Here is a 21,338-nt window from a genome sequence, read left to right as displayed (position 1 = left end):
TAATGGCTGCATCGCCGGCTGATGGCCAAACTTTCCAGGAACTTTTAGTGCATAGATCACTTCTTCTTCTTCTTCTTCTTCTTCTTCTTCTTCTCATGGTTTTATTTACTAAACCTTTTTCTAAGGTGAATAAAACGTCTTATTGTTTGTGTTTGCTACAGTAATGATAGATGTATTCATTATTAAAAGGGGTTCTCTAGGTCATTGTGACTACAGCTCAGATAACAGACTATAAGACGTACTGGGATTTCCTAATAGAGAAAGTTTCATTAAATAGTGTAGTTTATTTTTATGTTTTGCTGAAAAGCTGTTGGTTTTATCCTGGTGGGGGAAGCTGAAATCCGGGACCCCCGCCATTCAGCGGTTCTCAGCACCTGATATACAGAGAATAGAACAGTCAGCAGACCAGGTGAGGCTCGGTTCACACTAGCTTTCGGGTTTCTGTTTTTAGGGACACAAAAAATGGAAACCCTATCCACTTAAAAAGCATTTGTCTGCAGACCACAGACTATAATATGGGGTCCGCCATCTTTATGCCCAAAATCGGTGGAGAGAAAAGTCCTGCATATTTTAAGTGGAATGGGGGACATCATCCACAAACTTTAGTGTGACCATAGTCTTACTGCCGATCTTCTGCCATGCACTTGGTTGTGGGCTAAGCTTCAGTGACTTGATTTGTAGCCTCAGCTCGGCACAGTTTTTGGCTGGGCGGTTGCCAATATGTTCGGACTTGACCTCAAATGTTAATTCTAATGGGGCGACCAAACAGTTTTTATCTACATAAAGCGATTTTAGCAGCAGTAGGTAGCCTTAGTGCCCTGTCAGAGAACTAGAGCAATGTCTAGGTGGACCACTACAACAGGAGCACGATGACCCCCATTACCAGTGAGGGGTCCATTGGATGTCCTTTCTTTTAAACTGAAACCACGAGACAAAAAGTCAGACTTTTGACACTTTTTCGTCTGGTGATTTTTTTTTTTTTTTTTTTTTTTTTTATTTATTTTTTGACCCAAACAGATGTGAACGTAGCCTTAGGGCTTATGGAGACCATCATGACGAACAAGACTCTTCACCGTTATGGGTTGAGTTAAGTCCTACTCTGCACACTTTGGAGTGACCTCAGTCTAGAGGTTTTAGATGTGTCCACCCCTCACCCAACAGAGATCTGGCTAATTAATCTGCAGCCGGCCCGAGGTTCCCTTTGAACGCTTTAATAGGTCCCATTGTATAAGGGGCCTCAGCTGTCTGGTCTCCTCTCCTGTCAGATGGACCTCTAGGAAGCCTTGAAGAATCTCGCTGTATTGAAAGATTCCTCCTTTCTGTTTCAAGCTTTTCAACATATGTTAGAGAGATCCTTTCATGTCATCAGGCACATGCGGTTTCAGCTGTGGTTTCCCGTTTTGTGCCCCGGGGCTGGAGATATCTGTCATTACTGATGTTTGCCCACTGTCAGAAGGGCGTTCCTGACTGTCTAGCTGGGCTATGAGGAACGTCCACCCGACTGTACTTGTCCATAGCCTTGTATTGAAGAGGAGGGGGATGTTCCTCACAGCTTAGCATCATTGCTGGGCGGTAAGGAACACCCCCTCTGACTTTGGGCAGAGATCAGTACCGAAACTAACGGTACCAATATCTCCAACCCGAGGGCACATAATGGGAAAGCCGCCAGTGCGTTGAATGCAGTGCCCTGTCAGCTTTCTAGCGGTATATAACACCGCATGTGCAGGAGGCCATGAAAGGTCATCTTTGTATTTCAATGAGTCAATAACTAGCTCAATTTTCAGCACTTAAAGTGACCATCGCCATGTACGACGTTTGGCCACTAGGAGGCGCTGTTTCAGTTGGAGTTGAGCCTTAATAACTTTTCATGTCCCTTTAAAGCTGTTGGTGAACATGTTTTGTTAGTCACGTTGTCTGCTGTGGATACTTGTGTAAGATGTATTGTAACATCTGCCGAGACATCTGTGCACTTCATTATACAACACCAAATCTATCTTTTCCTGTTTTCATGTCACATAAAATATGCCTTAGTTTTCCTTTAAAATAGGAAACTATCTAGTTTGTCGCTGTCGTACGTTCATTTACCAGTATTTCGGTCAAAATATTGTCACTCATCCATTTTCCTTTTTTTTTTTTTTTCTTTCTTTTTTTTTTTTTTTTTTGTGTGTGTGTAGAATCTGGACATTATTTTTCTTTTGTTGTCATAACTTCGTTGTATGAGCCTAAATCTCTGCTCCATTTTAATAAATGGGTCACAATTTGATCCATACTTTTACAGATTCCTCAGGATGAGTTCACACGTCAGGTCTAAATAGTAAGGTTTTTTTTATTTATTTTTATTTCCATGTCACTTGCTCAAAGGCACAATCAGAGGAAAATATTATAATGGTTGGAGTCGCCTTTAAAGAGGACCTTTCATGGTCTGGGGCACAGGCAGTTCTATACACTGCTGGAAAGCCGACAGTGCTCTCAATTCAGAGCACTGTCGGCTTTCCCAATCTGTTCCCCGGGTAAAGAGCTTTCAGTCTCGGTACCGCCCTTCACAGTCAGAAGGGCGTTCCTGACAGTCTGTCAAGAACGTCCTTCTCCACAGCAGCGCCTATCGAGCTGTACAGTGTGAGCGGGGAGGAACGCCCCCTCCCTTTGCTCACAGTGCTGGTCCATAGACGAGTATTATCAGGAGGGGAGGGGGGCGTTCCTCCCCCATTTACACTGTACAGTGCGATAGGCGCTGCTGTGGAGAAGGACGTACCTGACTGACTGTCAGGAACGCCCTTCTGACTATGAAGAGCTACGGTACCGGGACAGAAAGCTCTTTACCCGGGGCACAGATCGGGACAGTGCGCTAAATTCAGAGCACTGTCGGCTTTCCTGCAGTGAATAGAACTGCCTGTGCCCAAACCATGAAAGGTCCTCTTTAAAGGTGACTCTAAAGGCACCAATATCTCTAAATCACATAATAGTATATAATACACGGTGTTTGCAGACAGGACACATTCTAAGGCAGCAAGAATTAGATGAAGACTGGAGTGTCAGATGCCAGAAAGCAAAAATGTCACAAACTAAAACCGTTTGGGACAGATTTATCCAAACTGTCTGATCGTAAAACTATCATAGCATCCGGTCACAGAATAGCTTGGATGCTACTGTGGAAGGTTAAGAAACGAAAGCCACCCCTGGTTACTTGTGGCCACAAAGACACCTTTTTACTTTTAGACAGATGGGTAAATGTGCCCTAAAGGTTTGTATGTAGATGCTCTTCTGCTGCTTCATGGGAAGTTGTCTGTCTCTAGAAGATGACCTAGATCTCATCAGACTGGGATTTTTGCTTCCTTGAATGAAACTTGAAGTGTTGGATGGGGCGTAGCACAAGGTTCAGTGTTATTTATGTGCTATAGGCATTTGTGGTTGAGAACTTTATATAGAAGGCAAACGCATCCAAAGTGTTTTTTTCCGTGAGCGGGAACATGCCGCTTACGGAAAAAAAGAAGCTAGCGTTCTGCATAGACCTCTATTGTGAGGGGGCAGATTCGGATGTGGATTCAGCGCCAAAATCTGCCCTCTCTTGCCCTGTCTGAACGAGCCCTTTGGTGCGGATCATTTCATTTACTTGTGCTGCAATAGGCTCTGTGCATATTATATTTCATCCTTCCAGCGTCAGAGGTGTGCATTGGGAGGGTTTGCTCACTTGTACTTGCAATAGCAATGATTTCAAATTGTATAATATATATAATTACTCGGCTTCATAATGTGGCTTGTGTTTTGGGCTGGTAAGACAACACTACTTCAGCCGTCTCTTCTGGCGAATTTGGACTCCCCTGGTGGGGTTCTGGACACAAGTGGCGTTGTGTAGTCCCCAGTCACACAGTGATTTAGCGTACTTGTGATGGTAACGTGCAGGAGTTCCTGACTTGCACATGACTGGCTGGTAGGAGATTTCCATTAGGTCATTTTCCTAAACACAGATTGGTTTGTGATCGGGGAGATTAATGCATTCCTTCCTTCTTTCCTTGCTGCTTTCTGTTTTAGTCGCTTGGCTCCTGTACAGGCTTTCACTTTCCGCCTTGATCCCATTCATTGAGTATATGGTCTGCTTTTAAACCTTATTTGGCTTTTATAATAGAGGTTTATTGTGTTGGTTGCCGACATTTGTTTCTCTGCTTCCAGAATATTTCTGTACAGCGATGTTAATATGGTTGAACAAAGACATTAATCTTTCTTCTTTTGTTTTACAGCGTTGTTACTGATGTTGCAGTGGGCGTTAAGGTAAAGATTTCCATTTGTGTAATATGTATTGGCTGTTGTGAGGCCTATTTGCCTTCAGTACGGGTGCGCCAGATACCTCCTACATATCTATTTTTTTTTCTCAGTGGACATTAATAAAGTGAAATGACTTTATTACTTGCATAATGGCAGTCACAGTCCTTTTTCTAGTGTGTACACCTCGAGGAGCGGCCTTCTTACCTTTACCTTTCCTTCCCTTTCAGAGAGGTTCCGACGAGCTGCTTTCAGGAAGTGTTCTTAATGGTCCCAGCTCCAATATGACCAGCATAGTTGTGACAGGTGGGTAAAAGGGTCCATGGTGACCATCGCCAGTTATTTGGTCCTATGACAGCGCTATAAAGTCGCATGGGATTATAAAACAAGTTATCCAGCTTGTGTAATAACATGGCGTTACACAGCCGGGCGGCCGACTCTGCTCCTTACACAGCATGGAAGTTCTCTATTCCCACGTATCAGATTAAAAGGGAAGTCCGGACCTTTTAATTTAAGATTAGCCTTTTATTTAGACTGACCAAACCTGAGAACTTTCTAATGCTCCTGCGTTGTGCAGTCACCGCGTAAGGGCTTTGTGTCTAAGGGTTCAGCTCACAGCACTTTACGCTTAATATTCCCAATGTCACGCTGCTAAATCACCGCTAATAATAGTGAGTGTGATTGCAAAACGAAACTCAACAGGTTTGGATTTTTAGCGGCAGTCGGATTAACTTTTTTTGCTGCAATCCAGTCGTAGTCAGTATGATTAGCTGTGATTTAGCAGCATAGCATTGCAATCTTAAAGGGGTTTTCCAGGATATACAATTTTTTGCAAAAAAAACAACCCACAAACCTACTTGTCTGTACCCTGGTGCTTATTTTTTTGTCGGAAATCCTCGTCTCACATGACCACTGGGGCCGATCAATGGCCTCGGGGAAAGGAACGGAGACGTGACTCGCGTGTCACCTGTCACATCATGTGTTCTTTCTGTAGGCCGCTGATTGGTTTCAGTGGTCACGTGCAGTCTTTTCTACCGGAACAAGGCAGCAGGAGTGGAACGCACTAGGAGATACCAGAGTATGGTTTCGTCTTTGCCTTCCACTGTTTTCTTGCAGAAAACTATATAAAATCGACAACCCCTTTAAGGTCTCTTGACCAAAGACTAGCCTTAAAGAGGTTGTACCATTAAGAACACTTATCCCCTGACTGTAGGAGGGGGAATAAGTGTCAAGTCATTGGGAATTTGACTGCCAATCAGGAGAATGGGAACGCAAAGTCCCCACTCCTCTCCCCTGTGATTAGCATCCACAAATTCCTCTGTGTGAACACATCCTTGTGTAGGTTTTCTGATTTACAACAAATATATCTCCTATTACATAACTGTTGTCACATAATCTTTTGAGTAATTTTTTTTATTTTTTTTAGAGTTACTGACATCTTTTAAAATATTGAACATCTTTCTAAAATCAAATTGTAGCGGTTGTGTTATATATATTACAATATAATATAATTAGAGATGAGCGAGTAGTATTCGAAACGGCCGTTTCGAATCGCCCGCTTCCATAGGAATGAATGGAAGCGGCCATCTGCTGGCAAAGTCTGCATGCCGGCCACTTCCATTCATTCCTATGGGAATGACCGCTCAGCCAATTGGAAATGCGTCACTGCCGATGTCACTAAGTGGCTGAGCGATCATTAGGTGTGTGTAGAGAAGGACCCATAGTGCAGAGGGATATGAGGTCTATCACTGTGAGGTGAGTATCACTTGCTTCTAATTACTTGGGTTTTTCAATGTGTTATCAACAAAGGGGTTAAATATGGAATCAAACCGGAGCCGCATTGTGACCACCCCCCCCTTCCCCAGTCCAAACGCTCCAGTATTGATTCCATAAGTTTTAACTTTCCGGGGTGATGAAAAGCATCCAATTTCTCGATTGTGATGCTCGTGTACTTTTATTTTAATTTACCTTGAAACAGCCATCATCTGGCCCTCCAAAAGGGAGCTTCTTTTCTTTGCGTGTTCTCGCTGGATGTGAATAGCGGTTTTGTAAAGGCTTCGCATTTAGGACACTTTAAAAGTAAAGCTGTTGAGAATGTGTAGAGGCTTTTGTTAGGCGGTAAATGGGATTCAGACATACAGTGTAGAATTATTCCCCATGATTATGACATTGTAAAGAATCTATTCATTGCTACTTTCCTCACTTATTCCAAGGTCATTTTCTGCTGGGAGAAGACAGTAAAGCAGGTGCAGAAATGCCCACGAACAGAGACCTAAATGTTTTACATTGGCGGTTGTCAAACAAAACAGGAGATTTCTCTTCTGCAAGAACAAAAGCCTTTTATTGATACGTTACGGAAAGTGAAGTAGCGTCAAAGAACTTTTTTTTTTTTTTTTTTTTTTTTTACATTTGTTATTTTCACCTTCCTGTACATAGACATGCCTCAGATGTACAAGGTGCAGCCATATTGTAAAAATGGAGCTAAATTTCTGGAATTATTAGTGGCAGGTCTTTGCTCTGCCACCAGGTTTATGCCGTTCTGCCTGAGACCCTGCATTTATTACTGGGTCATTTTCCTTTTTTTTTTTTTTTTTTTTTTTTTTGGTATCTGCCTTTCAGATAGGGCGGCATAAACCTTGGTACAGAATTATCTTTAAAGGGTTTTTCCCAGAAGACAAAAAATTATGTAAAAAAAAGCTAAACACGGGGACATGAAGAACATTATACTCCCTTCTCACAGATTCCTCGCTGCTCTGGTTCCAACTATGCGCAGGTTCACACCTGCTCCCGGTCTCCGCCTTGTGGGTTTCCGTCTTCTGCCGACAGGAGACGGAAACCCGGCAGTCAGTGTCTGCCCGTGAGCGTTTTGTGCTCTCCGGTGAAACCTTTTTTTTTTTTTTTTTTTTTTAACCAGACACAATGTCCTGCATGACCGACTTTGTGTCCAGTTAAAAACAAAACGGTTTCGCCGGAAACCACAAAACGCTCACGGGCAGACACTTTTGCATTCAAACAAAATGGGTTTGAAAAGTGACTGCCGGTTTCCATCTCCTGTCCAGTTTCTCGGGCAGAAGACAGAACCCTGAAAGCGGAGACCGGGCGCTGGTGTGAACCTGCCCTATGGCTGTGTTTTTTGGTGTACTCTTCATGGTGTCTTTGGCAGCCAGTCTGTGACCAAAACTCCTCTGGCACGGTGCACATCAGCCAAAGGGAACCCTATATGCCATAATGTATCCCAAGAGGCGCCGCTTCTGGTGTCAGATGGAAAAACACTACCTGCATTCATTTTCAGTTATGATGATTTATCTTATTTAATTTTTTTTTTTTTTTTTTTTTTTACAGCCAATGGAAATGATAACAAAAAGTTCAAAGGGGATGATAAAATGGAAAGTGCTCCTTCCCGGGTGCTTCACATCCGAAAACTTCCTGGTGAAGTAACAGAAACTGAAGTCATTGCTTTGGGTTTGCCTTTTGGGAAAGTGACAAATATCCTAATGTTAAAAGGAAAAAATCAGGTAATGTCTTTTGTCTTTCCCACACTTTATACCTCGTTCACACTTGCGCTTGCTGTCTGTCCGTCTGTTGTGGATTTGCTGAATTTGTGGAAAAACAGATTGGGAATGGTTTGCAAAAGGTCCGTCTAAAAACCTGTTCACTTCAGTGGGTGTTTAAAACCATCCGCAGGTGTCCGTCCGTTTGCAGCCTCTCCGCCAGGAATCTGCTTTTTTTGGACAGACACAAAGGTGGACACGCAGGACTTTGTGTCCGTCAAAAATAAAGCGAGAAAATCTTTCAAATTCAGCAAAATTTTTGATTGGTTCTATTTCCAAAAAAAAATGTTTTAACTTTTAATTGTCTACAAATCTAAATCTGGTTATGTTCATGGGAAAAAAATCTTTTAAATTCCTCCTCACACTGGTGACCAAAGGCTGCCATTTACACAGGTTTAGGTCTGCAACTCCTAGCCGAATAAAAGAATGTAGAATGTAGGTTTAGGGGTCCTAGATACAAACCCAGCAAAAATCTTAGTCCCCCTATCTTATGAAGAAGTCTGCAGAAAACCAGGAGTGTTTTACTCATCCTTTTGCCAAGACCTTAAGGCCGGGTTCACACGGGGTATTTTGGTCAGGATTTTGAGGCCGTATCCGCCTTAATCCTGACCAAAAAGACGGCTCCCATTGAAATCAATGGGAGCCGGTCAGTTCTTTTTTCCGGGAGCCGTTTGTTCCAGCTCCTGGGAAAAAAGAACGGACATGCTCATTCTTCAGGCGGAGCTGAAAGCTCCTCCGACTAGGCCCATTTATTTGGGCCTAATCTGGAGCGAAGTACGCGACTGGATGACGGTGCACTGCATTGCACTGGCCTCCAGTCGCAGCTACCCGTATTTTGGACCGGAACCTGAGGCGGCCTCTACCTCAATTTTCGGGCCAAAAAAACCCTGTGTGAACCCGGCCTAAAGACTTTTTGGCCAGTTTCACTAAACCTTCAGCCATGTTCTATAGTCAGCACATATTGACACTTACTAATAATCATTTCTCCAGATGCTTCAATGTCTCCTGAGGATCCAGCTGTAGCGCTGTTTATCACCGATACAAGTGATCCTCTGTGAGCGGCCATGCCTGGATGCCACTTCACTTATGATACTGGTGATATTCTGCAAAGGAGAAGTATGGAGTTGTGCAGAAAGTGTCATTAGGCTTGGTGTTACTAGAAGTCCAACTCTTCAGAATATGTTGGAGATGTTGTCTCCAATAGAAAAATAAAGGAGCAGTGCAGATCATTGCAAGAAACCTTCTAATCTATGTAATAAAGAATTAGTACTTTCTGCTCTATTGGGCCGTTTCCCTGATCGCCCTCCCTCTGCTACAGGGAGTTTCACTGTGAAAACGACTGCTTCATTCATCTGGAAATGGATGAACTGCAGGTCACATGACTTAGATAATTCATCTCTTTTCGAGTTTATAGAGCGGACAGAGCAGATACAGAGGGATATAAGACGACAGAGAGCTTCTAGTCCAATCCTGAGGCTTTCTATTACAGCGCTTTACGCACATAAGTACAGACCAGTATTTCTCTCTACATGTCCTGCATGGTGCTGCGGTTTGGGAGTGAGACAGATGGTTACAGAGAAGGTTCTCCTGTATTTCATGTGTTCAGTGTATAGCAGAGAGTCTGCACCCACCAGCTCAGAGAGGACTGCAGGTTACAGATGCCACATGGTGAAGGGAAAACTGCTAAAAATGCAGAATACAGGTTAAATAATGACCAGAATTTGCGTCACTCCTTGTGTCCACACGCGGCACCTTATCCTGAGATATTAAATGAAACAACAGCTCTGCTTTATAGACAGGCCTAGCATGAATATCATTGTCCCGCCGTTATGTGTTATCCTAATTCCAGGCTCTTTATTGTAGGCTTTTTTGGAATTGGCAACAGAGGAAGCCGCTGCCACGATGGTCAATTATTACACGTCAATGACCCCTCACTTACGTAACCAACCGATCTATATCCAGTACTCCAACCATAAAGAACTTAAAACAGACAGTGCACTAAACCAGGTAGGCCTCTTGTAAGGTTTAGCACATTTACAGAACTCGTTCCTTGTCTTGGCTTTTAAAATCTTCACTTTTGTCTACACTGACCTTTTCCCGTACCGCAGTATACAGCAACCAATTATACAGTGGTATTTAATGAGATTTTTTTGGAACTTTAACATTTATGGTCTAAAAAAAAATACTATTTGTTTTTTTTCTTTATTTCATAACCCAATAGTGCAGAAATTCTCTGTTTCTTCACTTATGTTGCTCATTCTGTTTATGGTTTTGATGTAAGTCAGAAGTCTATTCAGTTTTAGTCAGCAGGCAAAAGAAGTTCATGAGGAGGGGAACTGGGACGTGGATTTGGAGAAGGGACCAGTATTGGGGGTAGTTGTTAAGAAATAGACTAAAATTCCAGCTTTTTTTTTTTTTTTTTGGAAGCAACACTTTTCTGTCTGCATTTTTTGTGCGGAAACGTCACGGAAAGCATTATAGACTATGTGGTCCGCGAGTTTCCTAAGGTAACTGCTTTTTTTTTTTTTTTTTTTTTTTTTTTTTATGCGGATTAGGTTTCCATTCAGCTGGTCCCCAAGGGGACTCCCCAAACGGAAACCTGAAAGCAGATGTGAATCTAGCCTTAGGCCAGTGACCCACGGGCCGGAAAAGCTGCAATTTGCCACAGGAAAAATTGCAGCGTTTTACAGTACTTGCAAAGTGGATGGGATTCATGTGAATCCCATGCCCACTTTGTGGAAAAAATCGCAGCGCGGATACGCTGCAGTTTACAAAACCGATGCGGTTTTGAAAATCGCAGCGTGTCAGTTATACGCCGGCGGCTTTCCCGTAGATATAATGGTAACAGAAAGTCCGCAAAGAAAACTCCATGAATTTTCTTTTCAAAACGCTGCGGAAAGAACCGCAATGTGTTCACGCCGCGGTTGTTCCTGCAGCACTTTAGCATTGTTTCCAGCCCGTGGGACCTTAGCCTTAAAGAAACTTTATTGCTTTTGTCTGACCCTGGCTGTCAGGCGTTTTTGAAGGAGTCAGAGTAGAAGTCGGAGTTGGGCTGTGAAAAAATAGGAGTCTGATTCAATACTGAATTTTGCTTTTACTGATTCCACAATTCTCTAAATAGATTGGTTAGATGGATTTTTGTTACTCTGAGGGAGACATGAAAAAATAAATTTTAATCTGTCAAATGCCTCAAAGCCAAGTGTCCTCTGGGTGCTTTACCAACATCAAAGTTTCCCCTAACCCTCCGCTCTGCTTGAAGTGTCCTCTGGGTGGTGCTAGAGTTGCCCTTGGAGCAGACGGGGAGTTTTAGGCACGAAGAACCTTGACGCAGCCGATGTGGACCGACCATGTGTAAATACTATTTGTAGCGTAGAAATGTCTTTGCTTCAGAGGCCTGCCAATGTAACATTGTGTTTCACTGAGAATTAAACAAACTTTTCCTTCTGTATTATTCCCTATTCTGTCCTATATCAGCAGTGTCTGCACATTCCCTTTCTTCCCTTGTACAACGCTCGCCGCTCTCATTCCCACCACCTCAAAGTTGTTTGTGTTTTCTTTCAGCGTGCCCAAGCCATGCTTCAGGCGGTATCCGCAGTTCAGAATACTACTAATTCCTCCGTGGGTAATACCGCAGGAAGCGAGAATACGGTGTCTTCTGCACAGAGCCCAGTGCTGAGAATAATCATCGACAACATGTACTACCCTGTAACACTCGACGTCCTTCACCAGGTTCGGGAGGCCAATAGTTCTGTTTTGCTTTCATGAATTGATTTGTACAAGTAACAATGCGTTTCATGTCCCTTTGTTTTTCGACCCTTAGATCTTCTCAAAGTTTGGCACGGTCTTGAAGATAATCACATTCACGAAAAACAATCAGTTTCAAGCATTGCTACAGTATGCAGACCCAGCGAACGCACAACAGGCAAAGCTGGTAGGTGACCTTGTATAGTCATTGTCATAGCTGATGTACAGAAATCCCATCAGTCTGCAGGATTGTGGGGCTCTTCACTTAGAGGACCTTTCACGGATTTGAACACATGCGATGTTATATACTGCTGGAAAGCCAGCGCACGGTCTGCTTTCCTGATCTGTGCCCCGGGTAAAGAGCTAGTGGTCCCGGTACCATAGCTCTTTACAGTCAGGTACGTCCTTCTCTACAGCAGCGCCTATAGCACTGTACAGTGTGAGTGGGGAGGAACGCCCCCTCCCTCTGCTCACAGTGCTTGTCCATAGACGAGTATTATCAGGAGGGGAGGGGGCGTTCCTCCCCGCTCACACTGTACAGTGCTATCGGCGCTGCTGTGGAGAAGGACGTAGCTGACAGAGTGTCAGGAACGCCCTTCTGACTGTAAAGAGCTACGGTATCTGGACCGATAGCTCTTTACCCGGGGCACAGATCGGGAAAGCCAACAGTGCACTGAATTCAGCGCACTGTCTGCTTTCCAGCGGTATATAACACCGCATGTGCCCAATTCCGTGAAAGGTCCTTTTTAAGGTTCACGGCTAAACCTTTTTTTTTATTTTTATTTTTTTCTTGCTTTATAATGCAGGCATTAGACGGTCAAAATATCTATAACGCTTGTTGCACCCTCCGAATTGATTTCTCTAAGCTGGTGAACCTAAATGTGAAGTACAATAATGACAAAAGTCGTGACTACACGCGTCCAGACCTGCCATCTGGGGATGGGCAACCCGCTTTAGATCCAGCAATCGCTGCAGCGTTTGCCAAGGAGACATCACTTCTAGGTATGTCTTTCTGCAATCGCGATTCCATCCCACACAGACGCTTATTTCATACACAGCCTTCCCTTATATAGTGGTGTGAGCTGTGCTAAAGTCTTCTCGCTGCAATGTTTTATGTCGCTTCAGATCCATTCCAGGTTCCTGTTGTTAACCTAATATGGCGTTCTCCAGGTTTGCTTACATAAATGAGGAGACTGATATTAACTGTTCTGTGCATCTGGAAATCTTCACCTGCTTACCCCAGGATGGCTCCATTTCTACCCTGTTATTTATAACTTGTGTTACTATAAAGCGTCGCTTTCATATCGTACAGACGAGTGCAGGCCACAGGCGCAACTTCCACCACCTCCCAATAGCTCTCATTAAATTCTTACACTGTTTTCTTGACCAGGCTAGTATGCCCTAACAGTATTCAGGCAAAAATCCATCTGTTCTTGATTCCTTCCTCTCTAATCTTAGTATAGAAAACAGTACATTGCCCATTAGCATCAGAGGCGATGAAAACATTTGTTGTTAAAATTCTAATGGTGTCCCGTGTGAAAGAGAACCTGTCACCACTCCTGACACGACTGTCCTAGTGCTTACCTGTATTCTCCATAACTTATAACTCTGGTGCACATTCTCTGATGTTCAGGCTGAAAATTGTCAGATGCTGGCAATCTAGCTGCTAGATTTTGGCGATGTGTCTCTGCACGCTCTTACGTTGAACATTCGGTGCGGATGGTGTCAGGGACACAGCACTAAAGGGAATTGTTAGGCCTTTTTCGCATGTCCACATCTGCAGCTCTTCACAGACGGCACCTCACCCTGCTCATTTGCGGACGCTGTGCTGTCCTTGGTTCACGATCTGCATCAGCGGCCTTCGGCAGAAAGACACTGGCGGCTGATTAAACGTATTGCAATGAAATGAATGGGTACATATGGTGTCCACACGTGAAATGCAGGTGTGTGGATAAGGCCTTATTTTAATACAGATATGTACTGAAAAGTGTCTGGAGAAGTCATAGGTCCTCTGTAAATATACTTGTTAGGCCGGGTTCACACCTGCGCCCGGTCTCCGCTTTCAGTTTCCATCTTCTGCCCGAGACACTGGACAGGAGACAGAAACCAGCAGTCACTATTCAAACCCATTCATTTGAATGGGTTTGCAAAGTGTGCGCCCGTGAGCGTTTTATGGTCTCCACGGCGAAACCGTTTTTTTTTTTTTTTTTAACCGGACACTAAGTTGGACATGCAGGACTGTGTGTCTGGTTATTTAATAAAAAACCCGTTTTTGCCGCGGAGACCTCAAAATGTTCACAGGCGGACACGGCCTGCCGCGTTTCTATCTCCTGTCGGCAGCAGACGGAAACTGAAAGCGGAGAGCGGGCGCAGATTTGAAGCCGCCCTTACCAGCAATCCTCTGTACATGTATCGATAGATTCACGCTTCTGTTATTCACTGTCATCAGTCACAGGATAAGAGCAAAAGACATATAACGACAGATGCAGACCGAGACCCTTCTGTGTGTCCGTCTGCATTCACCCCAATGTATAATAATAAATAGAATGATGGTAATGGACATTAATAACGGGAGTGTGAACATAGCCTTACATTAAGGGCCTCTTCATTGACCCAGTAACCAGGGCGATTCATGTCAGGACTGAGCGTTACGTCTGGGTTCTCACAGGGCGTTTTGTTTGCCTTTTTCTGCGGTTTCATAAACACAGTTGAAAACCCCATGTATTTTTTTAATTAAGAAAACCCATAAATAACTGAGCTGCAGCTGTACACGGCGACAGAGCTGGCTTTCTATATTTATCATTGCAGATGCTGCTTTGTTTATTGGTGTGTTTTTAATTACAAAAAAAATACACATGCATTGTCTCACGTGTTTATAAGATTACGGCGAAGCCTACAACGCGTCTCTTGTGAAGTGTAGAAGAGAATCTATATCACATTGCCCTGCTAATAACCAGTGCCGCCGAACAGGGTAGGGGGCCATCTTGGCGGCAGCCATTCCTCTCCTATTCATTCTGCATTGGCTCTTGTCACTAGGATTATGACGGACAACTGGCGCTGTTTTTATGCCCTCACCTGCAAGAATAAATTTACCTTTACACTTATCAAGGGCAGCTCAGTTAGGCTCGGCTCACATCTGCAATGCCTGTCATGCCGAGTCCGGCCGTGAGCGCCGATGAGCGTTTTATGCTCTCCGTGGCAAAAGTTTTTTTTAAAACTGGACACAGAGTACTGCATGTCCGACTCTGTGTCTGTTTTTTTTTTAAAAAAACTGTTTCGCTGCGGAGCGCATAAAACGCTCACTGGCGCTCACGGCCGGAGACTTTTCAAACCCATTTAAATGAATGGGATTGAAATAGTCCGGCAGGTTTCCGTCTCCTGCCCTGTTTTGTGCAGGAAATGGAAACCTGCAGAACGGAGTCCCAGGCGCAAATGTGAACGAGCCCTTAGCAGTGTTTAAAAAAAAAAAAAAAAAAAAAAAAAAGCTAGGACCAGCAGCAATTGGCCAGGACCAGCAGCAATTATTTGGGCGTCTTTTCTATCCCTTCTTCTGAAAAGCGGAGAATAAATCTATTTCTTTACTAAGATAAGATGTATTACCAAGTTTCTTATATTCACTTGCACTATTCATTCATGAAACGTTGCATTTATCACATGTACTAGAGGTACGAGCTGTACAATTAGATTATTGGCCCCTTATTCAGATTTGATGACATATAAAACAGAATCTTCCTCTTCCCAAAGCTTCATATTAAAGGGATCCTATCATTGGAATCCCTTTTTTTTTTCTGACTAACACATAGGAATAGCCTTTAAGAAAGATTCTTCTCCTACCTTTAGATGTCTTCTCCGCGCTGCCGTTTGGTAGAAATCTGGGTTTTCTTTGATATACATATGAGTTCTTGGGCCTTGGACAGAGACCACTGCGCATGGCCGGACCACAAGAAAATGGCCACTTACACAGTAAGCTGGTGTAAGCGGCTATTTTCTTGTGACCCAGGCATACGCAGTCGGCTCTGCCCACGGCCTAGAAGATTGAAACTCAGGATGGAAGAAAACGCAGGGAGAGGGCGTTCATGAAGAAGATGGAGGTGGCGCTGGAGATTCCTCTCGCAGCACTGGAGACGCCCCAAGTGCTGCGAGAGAACTCATTTGCATACCAACGAAATCCAGGATTTCTACCGAACGGTGGCGCGCAGAAGACATCTAAAGGTAGGAGAAGAATAGGCTTTCTTAAGGCTATTCCTACGTGTTAGACAGAAAAAAAGGGTATCCAATGACAGATCCCTTTAAACCCCACTCTGTCCAAGTCCTAATCTCTCCTAAAACCATGATCGCTATTAATGCCGCAGGTTACAGGTGACTTCTACTTGCTGTGCCGCTGACTTTCTAATGTTTCCCATCTTCATTCTACATTTGTAGTGTGCACCATTGAGAGAGTATTTTTTTTTCTTCACGAATATTTCAATTTTGCAGCGGTTCCCGGTGCGCTAAGTCCATTAGGAATCCCGAATGCCGCTGCTGCCGCAGCCGCCGCTGCTGCGGGCCGCGTGGGTATGCACGGCGTTCCAACGGCTAGCAACACCGTTCTCCTTGTAAGCAATCTGAACGAAGAGGTCAGTGATACAAATTCACGTTCAGCACATGTAAATGTGACTCTCTCTGCTTTCTCTTTTTTATTTCTTTTTTACACCTTCTCCATTTTTTCGTTATTTGCTCCATCTTTTTACTTTGCACATTGAGAAAGAATTGAACTATTGGCTAAAAGCGTAAAAACTAACACAGGTGAAGTGGGAAGACCGCCATGACACCGGCTATACGTTATGAACGCGTCATCTGTGTCAGTTCTTACCGCGCTTGGGTTTTTTCTTTTATCTATCGGTTGCCTGTTTATTATGTGTTTCATTCTTTTTTTTTTTTTTTTTTCTTTATTTTAAATTTTTATTATTTCTACAATTCTCAATTTGTATCAACTGCTCTAATACGTGTTTCTTTCAAGGTTCTTCCAAAGATTTTGATGAAGCTCTCTTCCTGTTTTTTTAGTAATCTCTTATTCTTTACAGTATCTGGCCATTACTCTCCCCTTCTCTGTGGCTGTCTCTATCTCTTACGACCTGTCTCTCCTCTTCCCGGTGCTGTCATATATATATATATTTTCTCCTCTCCCTCATTTCTGTTTGGATGCGGAGTATACGGGAATGAAATGTGGGAAGTTTGAGATCTTGTCTTTTCCCGATGGCTGTTTTTGTTTTTTGTTTTTCTTTTGTTACGACGTTCTAGAGTGAAGGCGGGCGACTTGCTTTCCTCCTTCTTGGGCCTTGATCCTCGGAAGCGAGGCGAGTCGCCCTCCTGCGTTCTAAAACTTGTGTTCATTTCTGGGTAACCTAGGCCACCTGTATATCGTAGGTCTCATCATTTTACATGTCTTGATAATGAGCCAGCCATCCACGTTGATACTTCCTACTCATTTCAGAGCCAGACGCGCAGTAAAGTGTAAAGCATAGTTTGTTTCTACAGCATGCCGCCCCCATGTCCTGCCAGATTAGCACTGTGATCTCTGATATGAATGTGTTTTGTTTTTTTTTTCCCCATATTTGTCTCGGATGACTACATTTTAGTTTTTCTTGTACAGTACATAAGCCAACCATTATTCTGACCAAACTCCTGCATTTCCTTTGTACTGACCTTTATTTTATTTTCTCCCTTCTTTTTTTTCTTTTGTTCTGCATCATCTCCCCGCCCGCCTTCCCTTCCCCCCCCTTTTTACATCCTCTTCCTCGTGTGTGATGTTCTTTCCTGTATCTTATTGTTTTCCAAAAAAAATACTGCTGTCAAACTTTTTTTTTTTTTTTTCTTCCCATTTTTGTGTCTGTTTCCCCTCCCTCCTCCTCTCCCCTCCCCCCTCCCCTCCCTTATGTTCACGCTTCTTTGCTTGAACAATATGTTCCTCGGACCAACTTGCCCCAATTAACTGCCTTGAACCATGATCCATGACCACCTTCACCATTCTACGGGAACCACCCTTCGTTATGGATGATCTGTTCATCTCCGCTCTTCCTCGACTCTTCTCTCTTCTTGTCTTACGCTGCTTGCTCTTCTCTCCTTCTAAAGATGGTTTCGCCCCAAAGTCTGTTTACCCTCTTCGGTATGTTATTGTTAGCACTATACTTTTATTATTAATTTCATTTTTTATTTCACCTTTAATTTTTTTTTTTTTTTTTTTTTTTTTTTTAATTTGTAGCTAGCACTTTGGTGTAATTTTGAATAGTAATTTTGATTTATTTTTTTTCTTGATTTTTATTTGTTTTTTACAATGTTTTTTTGTCTCTTTTTATCATTGTTTTCTTCTTTAAAAAAAAAAACAAACAAACTCACCATAGTCACTATTTATTTTTTAATGCATGTTTAATTTTATTTTGCATGGTCTTTTTTAATTTTGTCATTCACATAGGTTTGAGGGTATAGCGAATATATTCTTATCCGAAATTCACTGTTCAAGATCTGCTTTCATTCTTGTGTATGTTAGGCGCTGGTTGAATGGGTTACTTTTGGTGTCTGGTTGTTTCATTTGAACTCTCAGTATCTAAAGTCGCCGGCCGGACTCGTATTCGTTGTTTTACACTCTTTGTTTTTTCCTCTCGGATTTTAATAAAAGGTGTTTATGGAGACGTGCAGCGCGTGAAGATTTTATACAATAAGAAAGACAGTGCTCTTATACAGATGGCTGATGGCAACCAGTCGCAACTGGGTAAGATGTGTCGTACTGCATTAAGAACTGCCAAAATAATACTACTATTGTTTTCTATTTTTTTTTTTTTCTAAACGAAAACCTGTTAACTTGGATTCGGAGGGGCCTTTTATTCTAAGTTGTGAAATATAAGGTAAAAGAAAGTTCATAAAGGTAAAAGGTTTATGCCTCCTTCCTCCCGAACGGAAATCAACAATAAAGTAGCAGAGACCGATCCAGAAGAGGTCACAGCCCTGCCAAACCCTGCAAAAACTTGCACCAGCAATCACACTAGTGTCTCCTCTCTGTTCTTCTGGTCCTGATGGACCAAAACAACAGAGAGGCGACCACTAAGGGTAAGTTCACACGGGGTTTGAGGCCGTATCCGCCTCAAAACCCTGACCAAAATGAGCCGTTTATTCTGGCTCCCAGAAAAAGAAGCGAGGTGCTCATTCTTTCAGGCGGATTCACTTCGGGACATCAGTCTGAAGACACTCTCTTTCTTCTCGACTTGGTCCATTCATTGGGCCTAATCCGGAGCAGAGTGCGCGACTGGATGCCGGTGCAGCTAACCTTATTTTGATTCGGGACCTGAAGCGACTCCACCTCAGGTTCTGGATCAAAAAACCCTGTGTGAACCCGGACTAAAATAGAGGCAAAACAAGGAGTCCAACAGACCTTATTGACTACAATGGGGTAGGTAGGGCGTCCGTAAAACTGATTTTGAGGTGGCCACTCTGATGGAGACTGCAGCCTTAGTTGGCGCAGTACTTGTTACTTGTTCCTAAGACTTACGTTTGTTATTATTTTCAGGTTATTACAATTGGATATATTGGTAGATCCAGAAAGTTTTACTTGAATCTAACCACTTAAAGGGGTTGGCCACTTTCAGACCAATACTGACAAATGTACAATAAAAAGATATACAATTTTCCAATATACTTTCTGTATCAATTCCTCACTGTTTTCTAGATTTCGGCTTGCTGTCATTCATTTTGTTACTTCTAGAGGATAAAACTCTGTCCATGGTCATGTGATTTACGGTCCATGGTCATGTGACTTGCACACAGGTGCACAGCTGATTACCAGGCAGATGTCTGATTACTGTGCTGTGACTGTAACGAACGGCACCTGTGTTCTCATCACATGACTATGGACCGTAAATCACATGACCATGGTCAGAGTTTCATCCTCTAGAAGGAACAGAATGAATGACAGCAGGCAGAGATCTAGAAAACTGTGAGGAATTCATACAGAAAGTATATTGGAAAATTGTATATCTTTTTATTGTACATTTGTCAGTATTGGTCTGAAAGTGGCCAACCCCTTTAAGAACTCTGTAGACATGACATTTGTTAGAGCTCGCTCTTCCCTTTTACATAATGAATAAGCTTCCTGTCACCCAAGCACAGATGTAAACCTGCTGTACCTTGCTGTACTTTTTAGCCACGACCACCAGACTAGTGGCGTTCTGATTGCTGAGACCATCACCACTTGTCACAATGGGGGACACTAGTACCACCCTCAGCTGTGGGGTTTTTTGGTCTGTGCCGTATAGGGTGGCCGCAGCCCAAAAGTGCTGCCGAATAATCCAGACTTTTTTTTAACAGAAAGTCTGCAGAGTTTTCCTCTGCGGAATTTCTGCCTCCATTATACCTATACAAAAGCAACCAGCGTTTCCATAGGAATAATTGACCATAATCTGTCACGTTTTTGGAAATCTGTGGTTATATTTTTGCAGAGTCTGGATGGAAATCTAGCGAATCCCATTCACTTTGCAGGGACTGTAAAACACTAAAAGCCAAACTACTCCACGTAGGGCTTCAGGCTTAGTTTGTAAACGTGTGCCAAAAACTCTTGGATGATCTTTCAGGATAAGCAACCATTTTTTGTGTACATTTCAGTGTTGCCTTCATTCACTTGTACTTTTTCATTATACAGTTATAGTAAGTGAACATTTAATGTCATAAATAGACCCTGCATAGCCACATTGACTATGAATTATTACTGTATATACTCGAGTATAAGCCGAATTTTTAAGCACAGCTTTTGTGCTGAAAAAGCCCCCTCGGCTTATACTCGAGTCAATAAGTTTTCCCAGTTTTTTGTGGTAAAATTAGGGGGGGTCGGCTTATATTCGGGTTGGCTTATATTCGGATATATATGGTAACTGTTTTTACACCACGTGCTTTGTGATGTAACTGAGTAAGATGCCCACAGCGAATAAAATCTAGTTTGGCTGACAAATATTGTGTGTCATTTATTTTCCATGCACTCTGTATTTTAATGCCAATATTTCTTTCTCAGCCATGAGTCATCTGAACGGACAGAAGATGTACGGGAAGATTATCAGGGTTACATTGTCCAAACATCAGACAGTACAGCTACCTCGGGAAGGGCTGGATGATCAAGGGTTAACAAAAGATTTTGGCAACTCCCCTCTCCACCGTTTCAAGAAGCCTGGCTCTAAAAATTTTCAAAATATTTTCCCGCCCTCCGCAACTCTTCACTTATCAAACATTCCGTAAGTAAAGGCACAATGTTCCGGCCGTGTCTTCTCTCCGCTCCCCGGCCCATCTTCTAACCATTCAATAATACCCACTGGGGCATTTTTTTTTTTTTGGGGCTGCAGGACTAAGTGGGTTATAAAGAAGTTTTCAATATTCAAAAGTTAACAAGTTTTCCTTGTTTGATATGTGTTTTTTCCTTAGGCAAACAATTTCTGAAGATGACTTGCGCACACTGTTTACCAACACAGGAGGAACCGTGAAGGCTTTCAAATTTTTTCAGTGAGTTATATTATATTTCATGTCATGTAGAGACCAAAAAAGGGAATTTTGGCAAAAAAGAAAAAAAAAAAAAGCAGATTCATATGAGAGCCAGTAAGCTCCTGTTAACTATTAACTGTCGTTCAAACATCACACATAAGGCATTTTTCCCATCACCAATCTTTTATCTATAAAATCCTTTTAAAGATTTTCTGTATCAGGAATACAGATGAAGAATTTGCTCCTAGCGCCACCTGTTGGAAGGTACTTCCCTATTGATCAGGGATCGGG

At 42.9% G+C, this 21,338-nt stretch overlaps 1 protein-coding gene across 1 annotated transcript in view; it reads left to right on the top strand.

Annotated features, from left to right (window-relative positions):
- Nucleotides 1–21,338, top strand: part of PTBP2 (polypyrimidine tract binding protein 2) — a 33,313-nt gene that overhangs the window by 7,258 nt on the left and 4,717 nt on the right. The window contains exons 2-13 of the mRNA XM_075286744.1: nucleotides 4,236–4,266; nucleotides 4,488–4,563; nucleotides 7,600–7,772; nucleotides 9,672–9,815; nucleotides 11,370–11,537; nucleotides 11,629–11,739; nucleotides 12,359–12,554; nucleotides 16,029–16,168; nucleotides 17,664–17,697; nucleotides 18,208–18,300; nucleotides 20,587–20,803; nucleotides 20,991–21,068. Coding sequence (XP_075142845.1) covers nucleotides 4,236–4,266; nucleotides 4,488–4,563; nucleotides 7,600–7,772; nucleotides 9,672–9,815; nucleotides 11,370–11,537; nucleotides 11,629–11,739; nucleotides 12,359–12,554; nucleotides 16,029–16,168; nucleotides 17,664–17,697; nucleotides 18,208–18,300; nucleotides 20,587–20,803; nucleotides 20,991–21,068 — 1,461 coding nt within the window. The remainder of the gene's footprint in view (nucleotides 1–4,235; nucleotides 4,267–4,487; nucleotides 4,564–7,599; nucleotides 7,773–9,671; nucleotides 9,816–11,369; nucleotides 11,538–11,628; nucleotides 11,740–12,358; nucleotides 12,555–16,028; nucleotides 16,169–17,663; nucleotides 17,698–18,207; nucleotides 18,301–20,586; nucleotides 20,804–20,990; nucleotides 21,069–21,338) is intronic.

The sequence above is a fragment of the Leptodactylus fuscus genome, chromosome 9 (genome assembly GCF_031893055.1).
Source record: "Leptodactylus fuscus isolate aLepFus1 chromosome 9, aLepFus1.hap2, whole genome shotgun sequence".
Lineage (NCBI taxonomy): Eukaryota > Metazoa > Chordata > Amphibia > Anura > Leptodactylidae > Leptodactylus > Leptodactylus fuscus.
The sequence above is the reverse complement of the archived record's forward strand: the minus strand, read 5'-3'. Positions and strand labels throughout refer to the sequence as shown.